The sequence below is a fragment of the Oncorhynchus nerka genome, linkage group LG1, assembly GCF_034236695.1.
Source record: "Oncorhynchus nerka isolate Pitt River linkage group LG1, Oner_Uvic_2.0, whole genome shotgun sequence".
NCBI lineage: Eukaryota > Metazoa > Chordata > Actinopteri > Salmoniformes > Salmonidae > Oncorhynchus > Oncorhynchus nerka.
Window position 1 is genome coordinate 5,885,781 of NC_088396.1, and position 17,908 is coordinate 5,903,688.

At 39.9% G+C, this 17,908-nt stretch overlaps 1 protein-coding gene across 3 annotated transcripts in view; it reads right to left on the minus strand.

Moving 5' to 3' along the window:
- Positions 1-248: 248 nt before the first annotated feature.
- Positions 249-17,908, minus strand: part of dachd (dachshund d) — a 328,728-nt gene continuing 311,068 nt past the window's right edge. For 2 of the 3 annotated variants that reach the window (XM_065026501.1, XM_065026482.1), the window contains exons 10-11: positions 15,130-15,198; positions 249-4,706 (exon numbers count right to left, since the gene is read on the minus strand). In XM_065026501.1, the coding sequence (XP_064882573.1) occupies positions 4,669-4,706; positions 15,130-15,198 (107 nt within the window). In that variant the 3' untranslated portion in view covers positions 249-4,668. The remainder of the gene's footprint in view (positions 4,707-15,129; positions 15,199-17,908) is intronic. The other variant, XM_065026526.1, reaches the window with a different exon arrangement.

Below are 17,908 nucleotides of genomic sequence, written 5' to 3' on the forward strand. Positions count from 1 at the left end.
TGGCCGGACCTGTGGTCTGGGCGGGGGCAAAGTCCCGCACCAGAGCCGCCACCGATGCTGGTGGATCCACGAGCGGAGTGGGTACTTCACCCCGCACCAGAGTCGCCCCCGACGCTAGATGCCCACCCATACAGGTTCTGCCTGTATTTTGATTTTGTAAAAATGCTAACTAAAATGGTACTGTATCTACTGTGCAGGTTTAATTGAATCAGGTCCAGTCTTTGGGCAACATAATTAACTCACATTGGTTATCATCAACATTTGAAGTTTATTTAAAGTTGAAGTACAATGAAGGGGTGCTATGTAAGTTATTCACGACAAGTCAACAACAAACCTACAAACTCCATCGCAACAAACTTTCAAAATAAAACAACAAAGGGCTCTATTCAGTCAGATCCAAGTCAGCTGACATCCGCATAGCAGTTGTTTTGTCAGTGTTGGAACTGCGTTAGAGCTGTCAAATCCACAAGAGGCTCCTGGCATTATACCTGAATCGGACATTGCCATTGGCTGCACAGAGTTGCGTTAAGAGAAATCCCATGCAGCCTTGTTTACAAGTTCAAACACTGGAATGTGATGCAATCGACATCTCGATTGGCTGACAGAAATCCTCATTATTTAATTTAATGATTTTACATTAGTGTCATTATTTATATATAGCCTACACTTTCTCGTTCTGAACTTCTAACACGAGTGGAAAGGGTGTGGCTTCATGACAATGATCAAGAGCAGCTTCTCACCGATTTGACAGCTCCAACCCAGTCACACCTCCGACACTGCCAAAACATCAGCTATGCGGGTGTTGGCTATCGTCCGATAACACTTGATCTGATTGAATCTAGGCCAAAGTGTGAACATGGGACACTCTTTTCCTTACATTTTTTCAAACACATAGCCTGTTTCTTTTACAGTATATGACAGACATCAGTCCCTGTCTCAGGAATGAACTCATACATACTGTATAGGAGTTCACTCAGCCGGTGTGGGAAACTATTCAACCTTCCTTTTGAATACAAATGAAGCACATCTTTCCATAAAGTAAAAATGCCTTATTTTTGCTGCATCAGGATGGCATTAACATACATTGTTGATTTGCAAGGGAACTTTAAGACAAGCTAATATACTATTTAATCCTATATCCATCAGCCACTGATGTTATGCAATGCACTTTGCTTGAGTTTTTAAACAAATATTGTACAACTGAGAAGGTTGGCTAGTTGTTTCCTAGTCATTCTTTCTCGTTGCTGCATTGTCTGTATATTTCTCAAACGCTATATCTATATATAAACGCTATATCCACATTTGTGTTTTTTCATCAGAAATGATTGCTTATGGGTACCTTTATGTGTGTGTAAAATATTACTGTTCTCAGATTTTTTATCCATAGATTGTAGATGTGTATGAATCTTTTTTTGTGTTCAAAACGCTGTATATCCACTGTTTAGCTGGAATGGAATGTTCATATCCTGCATATTTGACTGTGATATGTGGTTGTCACACCGAGCTATCTTAAAATGTACGGATAAATCGCTCTGGATTAGAGACTCTGCTAAATGACAAAAATGTTAAATGTAATACATACAGATTGATCTGACAAATGTATCATTCATACAATTCTTTACCAAAAAAAGTAGTTATTTCTTACATTTAACTGTGTAAAACCTATCAGTACTACTTCTTTCTCTGAGAGTGAGGCGGATATATAGCATTTTGGCAAAAATAACATGATTATTTGTCCCTCTGAAATGAAACCATCACGTGATAGATGTTAAACAAATACATGTCTGTCATTGAACAACCCCATGCCATGATTAGATGGTGAATAAACACACCAATCTCTTTCATAATTTCTTTAAACAATAAAAGTTCATTTACAAACATTTCTGAAAAATTATATATACAGTGCCTTCTGAAAATATTCAGACCCCTTGACATTTTCCACATTTTGATACGTTACAGCCTTACTCTACAATTGATTAAATAAATAAAAATCCTTAGCAATCTACATACAATACCCGATTATGACATAGTGAAAACAGGTTTTTAGAAATGTGTGCAAATTAATAAAAAATATATAGCAGAAATATCTTATTTACATAAGTATTCAGACCCTTTGTTATGAGACTCAAAATTGAGTTCAGGTGCATCCTGTTTCCATTGATGATCCTTGAGATCTTTCTACAACTTGATTGGACTCCAGTTGTAGTGCCTTTCCAAATCATGATTGGACATGATTTGGACAGGCACACAACTGTCTATATAAGGTCCCACAGTTAACAGTGCATGTCAGAGCAGAAACCAAGCCACGAGGTCGAAGGAATTGTCCGTAGAGCTCCGAGACAGGATTGTGTTGAGGCACAGATCTGGGGAAGGGTACCAAAACATTTCTGCAGCATTGAAGGTCCCCAAGAACACGGTGGCCTCCATCATTCTTAAATGAAAGATGTTTGGAACCACCAAGACTCTTCTTGGAGCTGGCCGCCTGGCCAAACTGAGCAATCGGGGGAGAAGGGTCTGGGTCAGGGAGGTGAACAAGAACCCAATGATAACTCTGACAGAGCTCTAGAGTTACTCTGTGGAGATAGGAGAACCTTCCAGAAGGACAACCATCTCTGCAGCACTCCACTAATCATGCCTTTATGGTAGAGTGACCAAAACGGAAGCCACTCCTCAGTAATAGGCACATGAAAGCCCACTTGGAGTTTGCCAAAAGACACCTAAAGACTCTCAGACCATGAGAAACAACATTCTCTGGTCTAATGAAACCAAGATTGAACTCTTTGGCCTGAATTCCAAGCGTCACTTCTGGAGAAAACCTGGCACCATTCCTACGGTGAAGCATGGTGGTGGCAGCATCATGCTGTGGGGATGTTTTTCAGAGGCAGGGACTGGGAGACTAGTCAGGATCGAGGCAAAGATGAAGTACAGAGAGATCCTTGATGAAAACCTGCTCCAGAGCGCTCAGGACCTCAGACTGGGGTGAAGGTTCACCTTCCAACAGGACAACGACCCGAAGCACACAGCCAAGACAACGCAGGAGTGGCTTTGAGACAAGTCTGTGAATGGCCTTGAGTGGCCCGGACATGAACCCGACCGAACATCTCTGGAGAGACCTGAAAATAGTTGTACACCAACGCTCCCCATCCAACCTGACAGAGCTTGAGAGGATCTGCAGAGAAGAATGGGAGGAACATTCCCCAAATACAGGTGTGCCAAGCTTGTGGAGTCATACCCAAGAAGACTCAAGGCTTTAATCACTGCCAAAGGTGATTCAACAAAGTACTGAGTAAAGGGTCTGAATACTTATGCAAATGTGATATTTCAGTGTTTTTAAAAATAACTAAATTAGCAAACATTAAAAAAAAAATTGTTGCTTTGTCATTATGGGTTATTGTGTGTAGATTGATGAGGGGGAATTTTAAAAAAATCTATTTTAGAATAAAGCTGTAACCTAAAAATACTTGGAAAAAGTCAAGGGTTCTGAATAATTTCAGAAGTCACTGCATATAGTGTTTTGGAATTAAACTGTTAATTTGACTTCTGAATAAATTGGCTTAAATGAGGAGATTCATTAACTAATGTTAATATGCGATTATCACCAGTCCATGTAACAAATGAACAGCCACACATTAGGAACAAAAGATGAAACCTTATCCTGGACTAAAAATGATTTTCATTTTAAATGGATTATGGTTATGTGTCTGGGAAAGTGGCCCCAAGTGTTTCAATAAAAAGTGATACTAACTGTTGCAAAGGGTTACCATTGACAGCCAAAGTTATTTATTTAAAAGCAAAATGTTCGAGTACATTTTCAAAATCAGTTGGGCTTAAGTGAATCAACCCTACGTATTTGTTCAGCACAATATAGGATTTATTAAATATCATAATTCCAGGACAAACATTTACATGCCTGCATGCTTTTTCACCAAAATGGCAGCTATTTGAAAGAATGATGGTTCAGAAATGAAACAAAAACAAACTATAAATTCATATGAATGTCGGTATTGTCTTCCTAATAGATCTACTGCATACACAATACCACCTCTTAACTTTATATACACATACCATATTAATCAACTCAGCTTTTGATAGAGTGAGTTAGTGTGTCATTATCATCAGTTCTGGTATAACAACAATGGTAAAAAGGAAACTTGATTGTATTTTCTTCTAATTTAGAAAACATTCAAATCAAATCTCAGTCGTCTCTTTTGATCAACATACGGATAAAATAAAAAAAAATCACAGAGGTTCTTTCCAAGCGTTATATATATTTTGTTTACATCTCGGAATTACACTTGAAATACAAAACACAACCTCTGATCATGTTCAAAGCTTTGTCGCTGGTTGAAATACAGTATAAAAAATCTTCAGTGCTGTGAATTTCTTTGCGATATTACCAACAGTGTACCCCTTGGTACATTTTTACTGTGCAATTATTGTTTTTTTTTAAACAACCAACCTCAATTAATCAAAACCTGCTTTAGCGACTATGTAATGTTGTTATCTGTGAGAAAAAGAGTTTCTACATTCAGACACAACCCTTTTCCGGTGTTTGGCCAAACACACTTCCATTGAACAGCAGTGTGACCTGTTTCTGCTACGAAATCCACCTGGGCTCTTGACAATCTCCGTCAGATTGTTTCTCTTCTTTAGCTCATCATCTTCTTATCAGTACATCACTGTGGTTTTCAAGAACAGTCTTCCATCTGAAAGAAAGGACACAGTAGAGAGGGATTAGCCAATAGCGTACTGACCATGCTGACTCAACCTGGAAATATGGGGTTAAGCTTTGTCCTGAGAGTCGCCAAAAACACATCCAGTGTGGTTGCTAGCGTGCGTGATGCTTTCCCACAATAACCTAACTGAATAATAATGTTACATGAGATGTTTGAAGAGGTGTGTTCTGATTTGACAAAATCTTGAAAACATAAAAAAATCTGATCTGAGAACTTCCAATACATATGGAATAGGCCTACTTTTATCCAATACTCTTCCAATGTCCCTATTTGCTCTAAGTTACTCAAGCATATCATCACTCACAACTGTAGATTTAACAACAGATATTAATATTGTTTATCCTACAAAGTCAAGTCTATAATTGTTGCACGAATGATTTGCATCATCTGTTGGATCAAACTGTGAAATCGAGCAGCAGCAGTTGAAGAGACTCCTTATGCCAGTGTTTGTCTGTCTCATGCATTGAAATAGTGAAATAAAACCAGGCCGATACAACTGTCTACACATTTCATCTTAGACAAAAGGCAAATCGTACAAGGAACTGCCCATATCCTACGCTGTCTACCTGACAAATCGTACAAGGAACTGCCCATATCCTACGCTGTCTACCTGACAAATCGTACAAGGAACTGCCCATATCCTACGCTGTCTACCTGACAAATCGTACAAGGAACTGCCCATATCCTACGCTGTCTACCTGACAAATCGTACAAGGAACTGCCCATATTCAATGCTGTCTACCTGACAAATCGTACAAGGAACTGCCCATATCCTACGCTGTCTACCTGACAAATCGTACAAGGAACTGCCCATATCCAACGCTCTCTACCTGACAAATCGTACAAGGAACTGCCCCTATCCTACGCTGTCTACCTGACAATTGCACGTCAGATGTGTTAAAGACATCTCACCTGACACACTTGTTTGAAAATAATATTGCACTCATGAAGAGTTTTACACATGACACTTCCTGTATGGAAGGAGTGTTTATTGAAACATATGTGTTGCGTAAAAACCCGAAGAGGGTGGCCAGCAGAGATAGGAGGGATGGGCTGAGAGAAGCGGAGGGTTGGGATGTGGAATTGGAGTTGCTGTGTGGGAGATAGAATGATGGTCAAAGATAAAAGTAAAAATAAAGTCTAAATAAAACATAACAAAAAGTATGTTTGAGTGACACTGAGGGGCAGTGTTTTTACAACTAATGCCAGTTTGCCTGAGGCTGATGCCGTGCAGGTGTTTGTACACATGCATATACACACACTCTCATTCAAATAAACACATAAAAGAACACACACATACATGTAATAGTGCCAGACATGCACACAAACATATAGAGTTGGCATTGCTGTTATAATTTTAGTTGTCCTTGATGTCCTTTGTTTTACATTTATTTTAATTGTGTTTATTAAAAAAGAAAATGCATTGTTGTTTGCTGTTTTTCTTGTCTTTTTTCTCTTTAGTTCATTCTCTTGGTTCTACTTTTCTTGTCTTTTTTCTCTTTAGTTCATTCTCTTGGTTCTGTTTTTCTTGTCTTTTTTCTCTTTAGTTCATTCTCTTGGTTCTGTTTTTCTTGTCTTTTTTCTCTTTAGTTCATTCTCTTGGTTCTGTTTTTCTTGTCTTTTTTCTCTTTAGTTCATTCTCTTGGTTCTGTTTTTCTTGTCTTTTTTCTCTTTAGTTCATTCTCTTGGTTCTGTTTTTCTTGTCTTTTTTCTCTTTAGTTCATTCTCTTGGTTCTGTTTTTCTAGTTTTTTTCTCTTTAATTCATTCTCTTGGTTGTTGGTGCATTTTTTGGGGGGGGGGAATTGGATTTAATTGTGTATTTTTTTCTTGCGGGGGGGGTCGAGGGACAGCTATTGGGGAACTGTGTAGGGGATCTTGGAGGGTTCAGGTTCACGTTTTTTGGCCTTGTGGGAGATCCGTCAACGTGCCCTTGTGCAGGGCATTGACCCTGGATGCTTCCGTCGTGTCTTTGGCTATGCCGGATTAAGTGAAATGACATGCTATTCTTTAAAATCATTTCTCCGTAATTAATATTACCTGATTGAGCTAATCATGTAAATGTAATTAACTAGAGTTGGGTACCACGAAAGAATCTTAAAGACCTAGTTAAATTTTACATCAATAGCAGTCAATATTAATCGTCATCTTAATTTAGTCTCATCTGAAAGTTGTAAATTCTTGGTTATCTGCACGAACCCTGGCTAACAATTTGAATCAGCAATACAAAATTGGGTTTAATCATTTATTTACTAAATACCTAACTAATCACACAGAATTACACATACACATAATTAAATCATAACTTGATTACAAATTACGTCATAAAGGAAAACGTCCCTAGTGGGCGGAACAGATATGACAGCTTGTTACAGAAAGAAAAGGGGCTGGGTTTGTGTGAAGGAGCGGGAAGACTGGCCGAAGCTGTGCTATCATAAGATACTGTGCTACAGTATCTTATGCATTCTAAATTACCGCCCATTTGGAAAAGGAAAATGCAATGAATATTTACGTCTTCGGTAGGTTGGTGGTAGATGGAAGGCCGTGTTGCCCAACCGAGTCCTTTGAAGAATGTCTCTGGTTGTCAATTGAATACATTGTAGTAACGTTGATGGGTGATAGACAGGATACTCTGTCTGTTCCTTCCTAACCCTTGTTGCATCTGCTGTTGCTAACTCAACGGCTAGGAGGTATCACTTCTGTAGTGAATAAGATTTCAAAGTTCATACCATTCGCAACCAAAGCTCACGCTGATGTTGGCTTGGTTCTGTAGTTATTATCTGAACCATTCTGACATAGGACCGTCATCCTCACATCCTCGGAACGGGAGGTTATATTGTCATCAAGGGCTTATATAGAAAGGGAGAGGAGTGCGTGTTTGAAAAGTTTTATAGCTGGCGCAGTGGTTAAGGGGGCTGTACTGCAGCGCCAGCTGTGCCAGCAGAGACTCTAGGTTCGCGTCCAGGCTCTGTCGTAACCGGCCGCGACCGGGAGGTCCGTGGGGCGACGCACAATTGGCCTAGCGTTGCCCGGGTTAGGGAGGGTTTGGCCGGTAGGGAAATCCTTGTCTCATCGCGCACCAGCGTCTCCTGTGGCGGGCTGGGCGCAATGCGCGCTAACCAAGGTTGCCAGGTGCACAGTGTTTCCTCCAACACATTGGTGCGCCTAGCTTCCGGGTTGGAAGGCGCTGTGTTAAATAAGCAGTGCGGCTTGGTTGGGTTGTGTATCGGAGGACGCATGACTTTCAACCTTCGTCTCTCCCGAGCCCGTACGGGAGTTGTAGCGACGAGCCAAGATAGTAGCTACTAAACAATTGGATACCACGAAATTGGGGAGAAAAAGGGGTAAAATAAAATAAAAATATATATTTAAAAAAATAAGAAAAGTTTTACAGCCCATGTCCCTTCACATGGGCGGGCCACTGATTGAGCAGAGCCCTATCTTATGAAAACCCAAATCTCACATTTTAGAAGCTAAAATCACATTTCATCCCATCACGAATAATTTCATATTCAAACAATTAAATTGAACAACAATTCCATGTGCATCCGATAACTCTGATATGTAGACTTTCCACTGTAGAGTTGATGTCATCTTATCATTGATGAGAATGTCTCAGATGACAACCGAACTGACATCATATCCATTAAGTACCACCGCATATGTTCAATTGATCGGATAGCCAGAATACAGTTCATTTCCCCCCACCTTCTGATATTCCCAGAATCTCTATGTTAACCAAGGGTTTTGCAAATGTAACCTCAGTAGGGTAGAGAGAAGAAAAAGGGGGGAAGCGGTATTTATGACAGTCATAAACCTACCTCCCAGGCCAACGTCATGACACTTCTGTGTGTCACTCTGAATGGGAATCTGTTGGATGGCTGGTATGATGTAGTTGTTGAGTGGCTTCACTGCAAGTATATTGTATGTTTCGGATATTCAATAAAAAGTGTTTATTGAAAAAGGCAGAGCCATTCTTCTCTGATGCTATCTCTAGACACCTGCAACCTAACGAGCTTTGTCCATTTTCAAAGAACACTCGTCTCTGAGTGGTACGCCTGAGCGAGCGGAGCTGCCTCTGACGCGGGGCCGGTAAAAGCATCTGTTAGGCGCAGCTCAGGAGCATGTTTGACATTTATTACCCCCGTATTTCCTCTGCGCTGCATTACTGTGCCTTAAGCAGCCCTTTCTTCTCTCTGGCAGTGAACCTAAATAATTACATTTAGAAAAGCACACCGAGAGACTTAAAGCAGCGACAGCTTGAGAAGAGCGATGTGTTGCTGCCTGGCAGTCAGATATGACACAATGTGAGGTCCGAGACATAGAGCGACATCTAGTAGAAAATGGTACATTTGTTATAGGCTTTGAAGAGACTCACATTCATTGATCTTCTGTAATCTCACTATTGGACCATTTAACCTTTGGCCTCTTAAGGCCCATGGCACCCATGGCAATATTTTGAGCCATATATGAATCAGAGGAGCCTCTCAATTCTATATGGAAAATGCAATATAGTATGATGAAACCTTCCTCTATAAACATTTTGATGAGTACATGTTCTCACTCACTAATATCCTAAATCTCACAACCAATGATACAACACTTTATGATAGGAGAGCATCCATCACTGCACCGTGTACCTAAATCCCTAGCCTTCTGTCGTCGATGCATCAGTGTGCTGTATGTATGTGTATGAAAAGCTGGGTGGAAAAAGAACAAAGGCTTGTTGTGGGGAGGTGGAGTGGAAAGACAAACACAGGGGCTAATTATCCGAACCTGCCGTGGGTCTCCAAGGTATTGCACTCTGGCCGCCTCTATTCAAGCAACACTGCAGAGTTATGTGTAAAAGCCATTACAGTGTAAATGCAAAGGGCTAAAAATAAAGGGAAGAGAGGAAGGTGGTGGTTGGAGGGGGTTGGATGGGGAGGAGAGTAGACACATCCATGGTGGATGAAATGCTATGCCACCTTTCTCTGCCTTTCTGTCTGATCGGCTTCACTGTCACAGCTGTTTATAGGGAATTGTGTGAATGGTATGGGGAGGTGAAAGCGTGGCTGATTATCACTTTTGATAAGTTGTGAAGTAACACATCAGGCATAGTAGTGTGCAAAACATCACATTGCTCAGGGAAAATAAAATGATCAGGAGAGAATAAAGAAATGTATTTTTGACATAAGGTTCTCTTGGAAATTGTAGACACCATTTTCAATTTGGGCAAACAAATTGGTGGAACTGCTTGCATGTTTGTTCTGTTTTAATCAACTTACACCGCCTCCAGTTTGCAATATTAGTGCAAATGTTGAAACATACTGATTTCCATTTTTGAGTGAGAAATATTGATGAAAGACTCATTAAAATATGTAAAAACTTTAGCCATTTGTATAATGAAATCAAGATGAAAAGTTCATTAAAGGGGATAAATATTTCATTAGATGCTGAATAAAACAATGCTTTTTGAGCTTCTCTCAGCATAAATTCCTTTTGAAAGATTAATTAATACGTTTACATTATGCAAATGTAGCTCATGCAAATATTTTATGAAGACAATTACAGGGCTTTTTTCATTTTTTTTGCTTCAGTGACATTCATTCATTTAATTTTTATTTTACATGCACTGTTTTGATGTTTAATCTCGCAACAAAGAACTTTATCTCTCGGCGCAAGGTCATGTTAACTTGCCCAACACATCGAAGGGCAAACAGGTTGGAACCAGAGAAGAGATACTGGGGAAGATATTCAGGCGAGAGCTGCAGTCCCAGTAGCATGGCTGTCTGGTAGCTGCTACAACGGCCAGAACTGCCTCTTGGAACCGATTCAAAAGCACTGCAAAAGCAATTAATAACCACAGACTGTGTTAATATCGCAGAATTAGAGAAGTGTGACAAAAGACAAATAGAAATAATTAGTTACCTTAAAAATTATGCTCTCGTTAATTTGTTTTCTCTCTCTCTCTCGCCCTAGCCTGAGCTGTGTGTTGAAAATATAACATACATTTCTCTTGGCTTTTATGCGTGTGATAGGCTTGGGTGTTTTTCACACGTTTTCTTTGCTTGTGTAATTTATCAACATCATTTTTTTGCCATTTGAGGGTAATTACGGTTTACTAGGCTGTTGGCAGAGGAGGGGAGAGCAGAGGAGGGGAGAGCAGAGGAGGGGAGAGCAGAGGAGACATGGGTGGCAGACAAATGATTCTCTAATTGAACAAAAGCACACATTGTTCCATGTTAACTCAACCTTCTCCTATGTCTATTCTTTCAGGCCCTGATCACTGGCATTGTGAGCAGAAGAAATGATGCTTCATAGCTACAGTCAGAAAGGCATCTGCTACTTTACCAAGTTGTAACATTAGAGAAAACATGTATGTTTATTGTCTATGACACTGTCAATCTACCATGGCAATAGTTGGTACATGGCAATGACTATTTCTTTGATCACATACAAAGAAAATTGTACTGTAATATAATAAGGAAGTTTGAAAAGTTAACAATCCATTTAACAATTCAACTATAAAGAGCTCTTCAATGTCAATCTTAATTCTTCTAATTTCAAATTAAGGCTGCTAAATATTCTAATTTAGCATCACATGGGGGGGCTATAAATATTCTCTATCCAAAAGTGAATATTTTTAGTCAAATTCTGACATTTGGTTTTCCTTTTTTGGGACAGCCGCCATTTTCGCATCTCTCCACTGACTGAATGGCATTTCATTAAGCAAGAATCCTCCCTCCTTACGGTACAAATTCTCAATTTGTTCGCTTATTATTTCTTATTTGACAAAAATATAATTTTTATCCCTGTGAGACCCAAACATTTGATTTACCCCTCAGAAAGGCTAATAAGGCTCTGATTATGTATATTGTAAATTTGAAGATTGTAGAAAATATTTTTGGAAATGTGGCAAAAAATGCAACATTGTGCTTCAATGGTAGCAAAACATCTGTGGTAAGAAAACTGTGAAATTCTATTAAAATCATCCATCTTACTTTTTACCATAAATGGCTGTCAAAGGCAACTTTCTGACCTAATAAACCACACCGTTTCCCTTCCAAATTCTGCAAATATTTCAAGAGTAATTTTGATGCCTCATCTACACATCAAAAATGTATATCTTTAATAAACAATGTGTGGTTTATTAGGTCAGAATACTGCCATTGGCGACCATTTATGGTAAAAAAAAAAAAGTAAGACTTCCCAGCAAACGGGACGTCCTAACGTTCCCATTAGGTCCTTTAAGGGTTTCGGCGTGAAGTTATACTATTGACGTACTTGAAAAGATCTAAGAACGTTGAGGGATGGTACCAAGGAAACGTTCTCTGAGAAACCTTGTCTAGTTCCCTGTAAGTTACCAGGACATCACTAAGGACCAATGTCTGGACCTTTTTAGGACATACATTTACTAGTCCTTAGGACATTGTGTGATGGTCCCAAGGAAACTTTCTCTGAGGGACATTTGTCTAGTTCCCTGTAAGTTCCCAGGATGTCACTGAGGACCATGTCAGGACGCTTTTAGGACGTTATCAAGGACATACATTTTATTAGTCCTTAGGACATTGTGTGATGATCCCAAGGGATCGTTCTCTGGGCTAACTTTTTATAGTTCCCAGTTTGTGCCAGCTTTTGTCTAGTTCCTGGTATCATAGTGATTTACTGTGTAATCTTCCTATTTTCCTGGGGAAATTGAGACCTCTGTCAGTGATAAAGTGGTGATGTTAGGAAGAGGTGGGAAGGAAGGGTGGGATAGATATTGTTGGGGATTATTAGAGGAAGACGTAATGATACTAATAAAGAAGTGAGAGGTGTTGTGACCCCAAATTGCACCATATTCCCTACAATCTCCTAGTTATTTTGCCCAACCAAGGTATTATAATCCCTGATCAACTCCCAGCTGAGACTTTTTTAACTTCTCACTCTATTCTAAATATGCACCAATCTGGTTTTAACTTCTCACTCTGTTCTAAATATGCACCAATCTGGTTTTAACTTCTCACTCTATTCTAAATATGCACCAATCAGGTTTTAACTTCTCACTCTATTCTAAATATGCACCAATCTGGTTTTAACTTCTCACTCTATTCTAAACATGCATCAATCTGGTTTTTAACTTCTCACTCTATTCTAAACATGCATCAATCTGGTTTTAACTTCTCACTCTATTCTAAACATGCATCAATCTGGTTTTTAACTTCTCACTCTATTCTAAACATGCATCAATCTGGTTTTAACTTCTCACTCTATTCTAAACATGCATCAATCTGGTTTTAACTTCTCACTCTATTCTAAACATGCATCAATCTGGTTTTAACTTCTCACTCTATTCTAAACATGCATCAATCTGGTTTTTAACTTCTCACTCTATTCTAAACATGCATCAATCTGGTTTTTAACTTCTCACTCTATTCTAAACATGCATCAATCTGGTTTTTAACTTCTCACTTCTATTCTAAACATGCATCAATCTGGTTTTAACTTCTCACTCTATTCTAAACATGCATCATTCTGGTTTTAGATCTGGACATAGCACAGATTCAGCCACTATGCTTGTTTTACATGATGTGTTAAATTGCCTAGATCCTATGCTGCCTTATCTATAGACCTTTCTAAGGCACTTGACACCGTTGACCATTCCCTACTCATTAAAAAACTGTCTGAAATGGGAATGGATAGGGAGTCTTGCAAATGGTTTAAGAACTACTTGACCAACAGGACACAACCTGTGTTTTCTGATTGTGTCAAGTCTAGTTTACTCAATATTATAAAAGGTGTACCACAGGGTGTCACGCCCTGACCTTAGAGATACTTTTTATTTCTCTATTTGGTTCGGTCAGGGTGTGATTTGGGTGGGCATTCTAGTTTGTCTGTTTCCTTGTTGGCCGGGTATGGTTCCCAATCAGAGACAGCTGTCTATCGTTGCCTCTGATTGGGAATCATACTTAGGCAGCCTTTTCCCACCTGTTTTTGTGCGTAATTATTTATTTTCTGTGTGTGTTTGTGTGCGTCACGGTTGCGTCACGTTCAGTTTCTGTTTACCTGTTTTTGTGTGAAGGTTTCACGTTATTAAAGATGTGGAACTACATGCATGTGACACGGGTTGATTTTGGGACATGTTCTCGTTACTATCTCGTTACTATTTATATAAATAATATTGGTCTATGTATTAAATGCTGTAATATTCATCTGTATGCAGATGATACGGTTATGTAAGCCATCGCACCGACTGACCAAGCTATGTTAGAGCTGCAATCTGATTTTGGTACATTACAGAAAGTACTTATTGATTTAAAACGTGTACTTAATACTGGCAAAACTAAATATATGTTGTTCTCTAATTCACTGAAAAATGTCTCAGATGGGCTACACATTAAGTCATTGGAGGGTTCTCTCGCGAGCGGGTTCCTGCCTATAAAAATTTGGATTGATAAAGATCTAACGTTTAAAAAACATTCTGATGAGCTAGTTAAAAAGTTCAGATTTAAAGTGGGCTTTTTAAAAATATTTTTTAGAAATGAACACCAAGAAGCAGATAGTAAAAACTCTTCAGGTCCCACTTGTCTCCACTATCTGCCTTTAGTTTTAATGCACCGCAGTTATACCTCACAAAACAAATGATTGAGTTTACTGAAGTGTGCAACTGTTTCAATTGATTATTCTAACTTGTTGTAATAACCTGATGTCATGTATTTATAGCTCTCTTGCATTGTTTTATATTTTTGTTGTTGCTTAATTTTTGTCCTCAGGGCACCATTGTAAATGGGAAACTGTTCTCTGCCCTGGTCAAAAGCAGTGCAATAGATGGGGCATACACTACATAGTAAATAAGTGTAATTTGGGATGCAGTCTTCAGAGGTTATCACCACCCTCCACTTCATATCCAAGACCCCACAAGGCAAACAAACAGACTGGGATGCAGTCTTCAGAGGTTATCACCACCCTCCACTTCATATCCAAGACCCCACAAGGCAAACAAACAGACTGGGATGCAGTCTTCAGAGGTTATCACCACCCTCCACTTCATATCCAAGACCCCACAAGACAAACAAACAGACTGGGAGGCAGTCTTCAGAGGTTATCACCACTCTCCACTTCATATCCAAGACCCCACAAGGCAAACAAACAGACTGGGATGCAGTCTTCAGAGGTTATCACCACCCTCCACTTCATATCCAAGACCCCACAAGACAAACAAACAGACTGGGAGGCAGTCTTCAGAGGTTATCACCACCCTCCACTTCATATCCAAGACCCCACAAGACAAACAAACAAGTGATTAATGTCGTCTCCGCCCCCCCCCCCCCAGTGCTGTGGCCCAGATGGCAAGCTGTACACTTCAACAGCAGGCAGAGTTAACACTAATGCTCAGAGAGAGAGGAGAGAGAGCGAGATATCAGGTTCATGTACCTTGTATTGCCCTCTCAGCATCTGTTCTTCCAGTGCTGCGGTCACTCTCCATCTCTGGGGTCAGTGAGTCTGGGACAGCAGAGGGATAGAACACAACCGCTGTTAAAACACTGACAGTGTTTTAGCAACATGAAACCTTATTAAAATATGTTCATATACACCCCCAGGAATAATATGAAACCTTTTTTTATTTTTTTTTTACATTTTCTGACAAGCGAGCACTTAGACATGGCCATTTTCCCATTTTCATATATTCATCGAATGTTTGGGAATGGCATTTGTCAAGATTATATAGAAATATAGAGTGGGAAAGCATCCGGCTACTATTCTCCATTGTTTATCAGTGCAATGTTGATGGCCAAATAGCTGAGAAAGGTTTAGAGGGTTAATCTAATGTTCCCGTATTATATTTGATCTCATCTCGCTCTGGATAGCATTAGTTGTTGATCTTTTTGTTGCTGATGTGCATATGCAACTGAGAGAGAGAGCCTGCCTTTTCATGGTTGTTTGATCAATAGGACTGTGAAGATTCACAATGTAAGAGCACTTCCGTAGTGTTAAAATATTTGCAGAAACCCATTCAGGTGTATTTGGTTGCTTTTGGTGAATGTGTTCTGATGATCTAAAGTTCTGCTGTTGTTACTGCCTGTAATCACACAGTCCAGTTCAAAGTGAATGATGGCCCATGTGACAAATGGCTCATTTGCATATAGACCTACTGTAGCTCTGATTGGCTATGGCGCACTGACATGTGTAGAATCCGGTCCTGGACAAGACAGATGTTTTTATTAGGTTTTATTTACTGCAGTGTCCATGAATTGTCCAAACGCATAAGATGCTGTATATAGCATTTTAACATTTATATTAACAAAAGAGAGATTTTTTTTGGGGGGGGGGAGCACTGCCTGGATCACCAGTGCGGTTGAACGCAGCATTGATGTATGGTGCATTCAAAATGTATTGTAGTTGAGTAGCCAGCCTAGGCTACTGCTCAAATGCAATGCAATTTCAGTTTAATTCACCAATGTGTGCACATCAGGTTGTAATTTCATAAAGTAGATGACTTAACTGTTGACTTATTTATATTCGCTTGTGTGTCCTATGCGGCCCAGCGGGCCTTGTGTCTGACATGTGCACTGACCTATTAACAACGTTATGACTGACTTGTGATCATTGCCCTTGCTAGTTTGATTGTATTGACATTTCCAGCCTTAGTCATCTGTTTAAGTTCAAAATATTGAGTCATTTAAACTGAAACCGTGCATCCCGAATGGGTGGAGGCAGCAAACAATGTGCCAGGCCAGCTGTGATTTACAACATGATAGCAATATAACTACAAGAAATGTATTGGTTAATTATATTAATCATGCAATGAACTGAATCCATATATTCTGCCAACAATGCCTTACTGTACGTCATGGAATTTTGAGTCAAATAGAACCTATTTAAAACCTCTTATAATGTTTGTTTTGAACCATAAACTGGGAATTTGATATTTTTGACTGATATTATGATTGTCTGTTAGTTTCATATCTGCAAAGTAGTTCAAATGTTGTCTGTTCCACTTTAAACACCCTTCACATGGACCAGCCACACTAAAAGCTTTCACTTAAAAACTCAATTTCCTGTAAGTGAAAAATATAATAAGACATTGAATGATCAGTCAGATTGCTGAATCATGATTTAGCTTAATATAACTTATGTTATATGTAAAGACAATAACCTATAACACTGAGTTATTAGCACAACACTGTGATTGAGTGTAACTGTGATCTATTGTCTTTAGCTAGCACTCAAAACAAAGGAAAGAAGAAAAAAGGAGAGCAGTAGAGCACAGTACAGGACAGTACAATACTCTATGATCCCCCAAGAAGCACATTTCTTTGTTGCAAACAGTGAAAAACAGAAAGCATATAAATATGCCACACCCTGATCTGTTTCACCTGTCTTTGTGCTTGTCTCTACCCCACTCCAGGTGTCACCCATCTTCCACATTATCCCCAGTATATTTATACTTGTGTTCTCTGTTTGTCTGTAGCCAGTTAGTTTTGTTTCATCAAGCATACCAACGTTTTCACCTGTGCTCCCTTCTGTCTCTAGTTCCTATTTTCTAGATTTTCTGTTTTTTGACCATTCTACTACCTGCCCTGCCTGTTGTTCTGTACCTTGTCACACCACTCTGAACTGGCCATGACGAACCCAGCAGACTTGGACCACCTCTGCAACGCCGTTTCCTCCCAAGGAGCCACCAAGAGTTGCTTCGTGGTCTTATGGATGGGTTCCAGACCTTGGCGAGTTGGACACTTTGCTGGAGCAATTCTGCTGGTTGTTTGTCAGGCAGCCCACCACAACGGTAACCTCCCATCTCCTCAGTAACCTGGCTGTTAGCAGCGCGGCCTCCCTGGCCACCCGGCTTCCCGAGAGCCCCGCTTCGCTGGAGAGTCAGGAACCTGTTGAGCGTTTCTTGAGCTACAGCCCTCCTCCTTCCCCTTGGACCTCTCGAAGATAGTGTACTTCATCACGCTGATGTCCGGGAGTGCTCTTGCCTGGGCTATGGCCGTTTGGGAACAGCAGTCGGCCATATGCTTCAGTCTGGAAAAGTTTGTGGCGGAGGTGAAGAAGGTTTTTGATACTCAATTGTCCGGGAGAGTGGCTGCCTGGAAGTTACACCAGCCTTGGCAAGACTCCTGTAGTGTGACAGACTTTTTCCGTTTGTTGGCATCTGAGAGTGTCTGGAAACCGGAATTGCTGTTCGACACGTTCCTGCAAAGAGTATCGG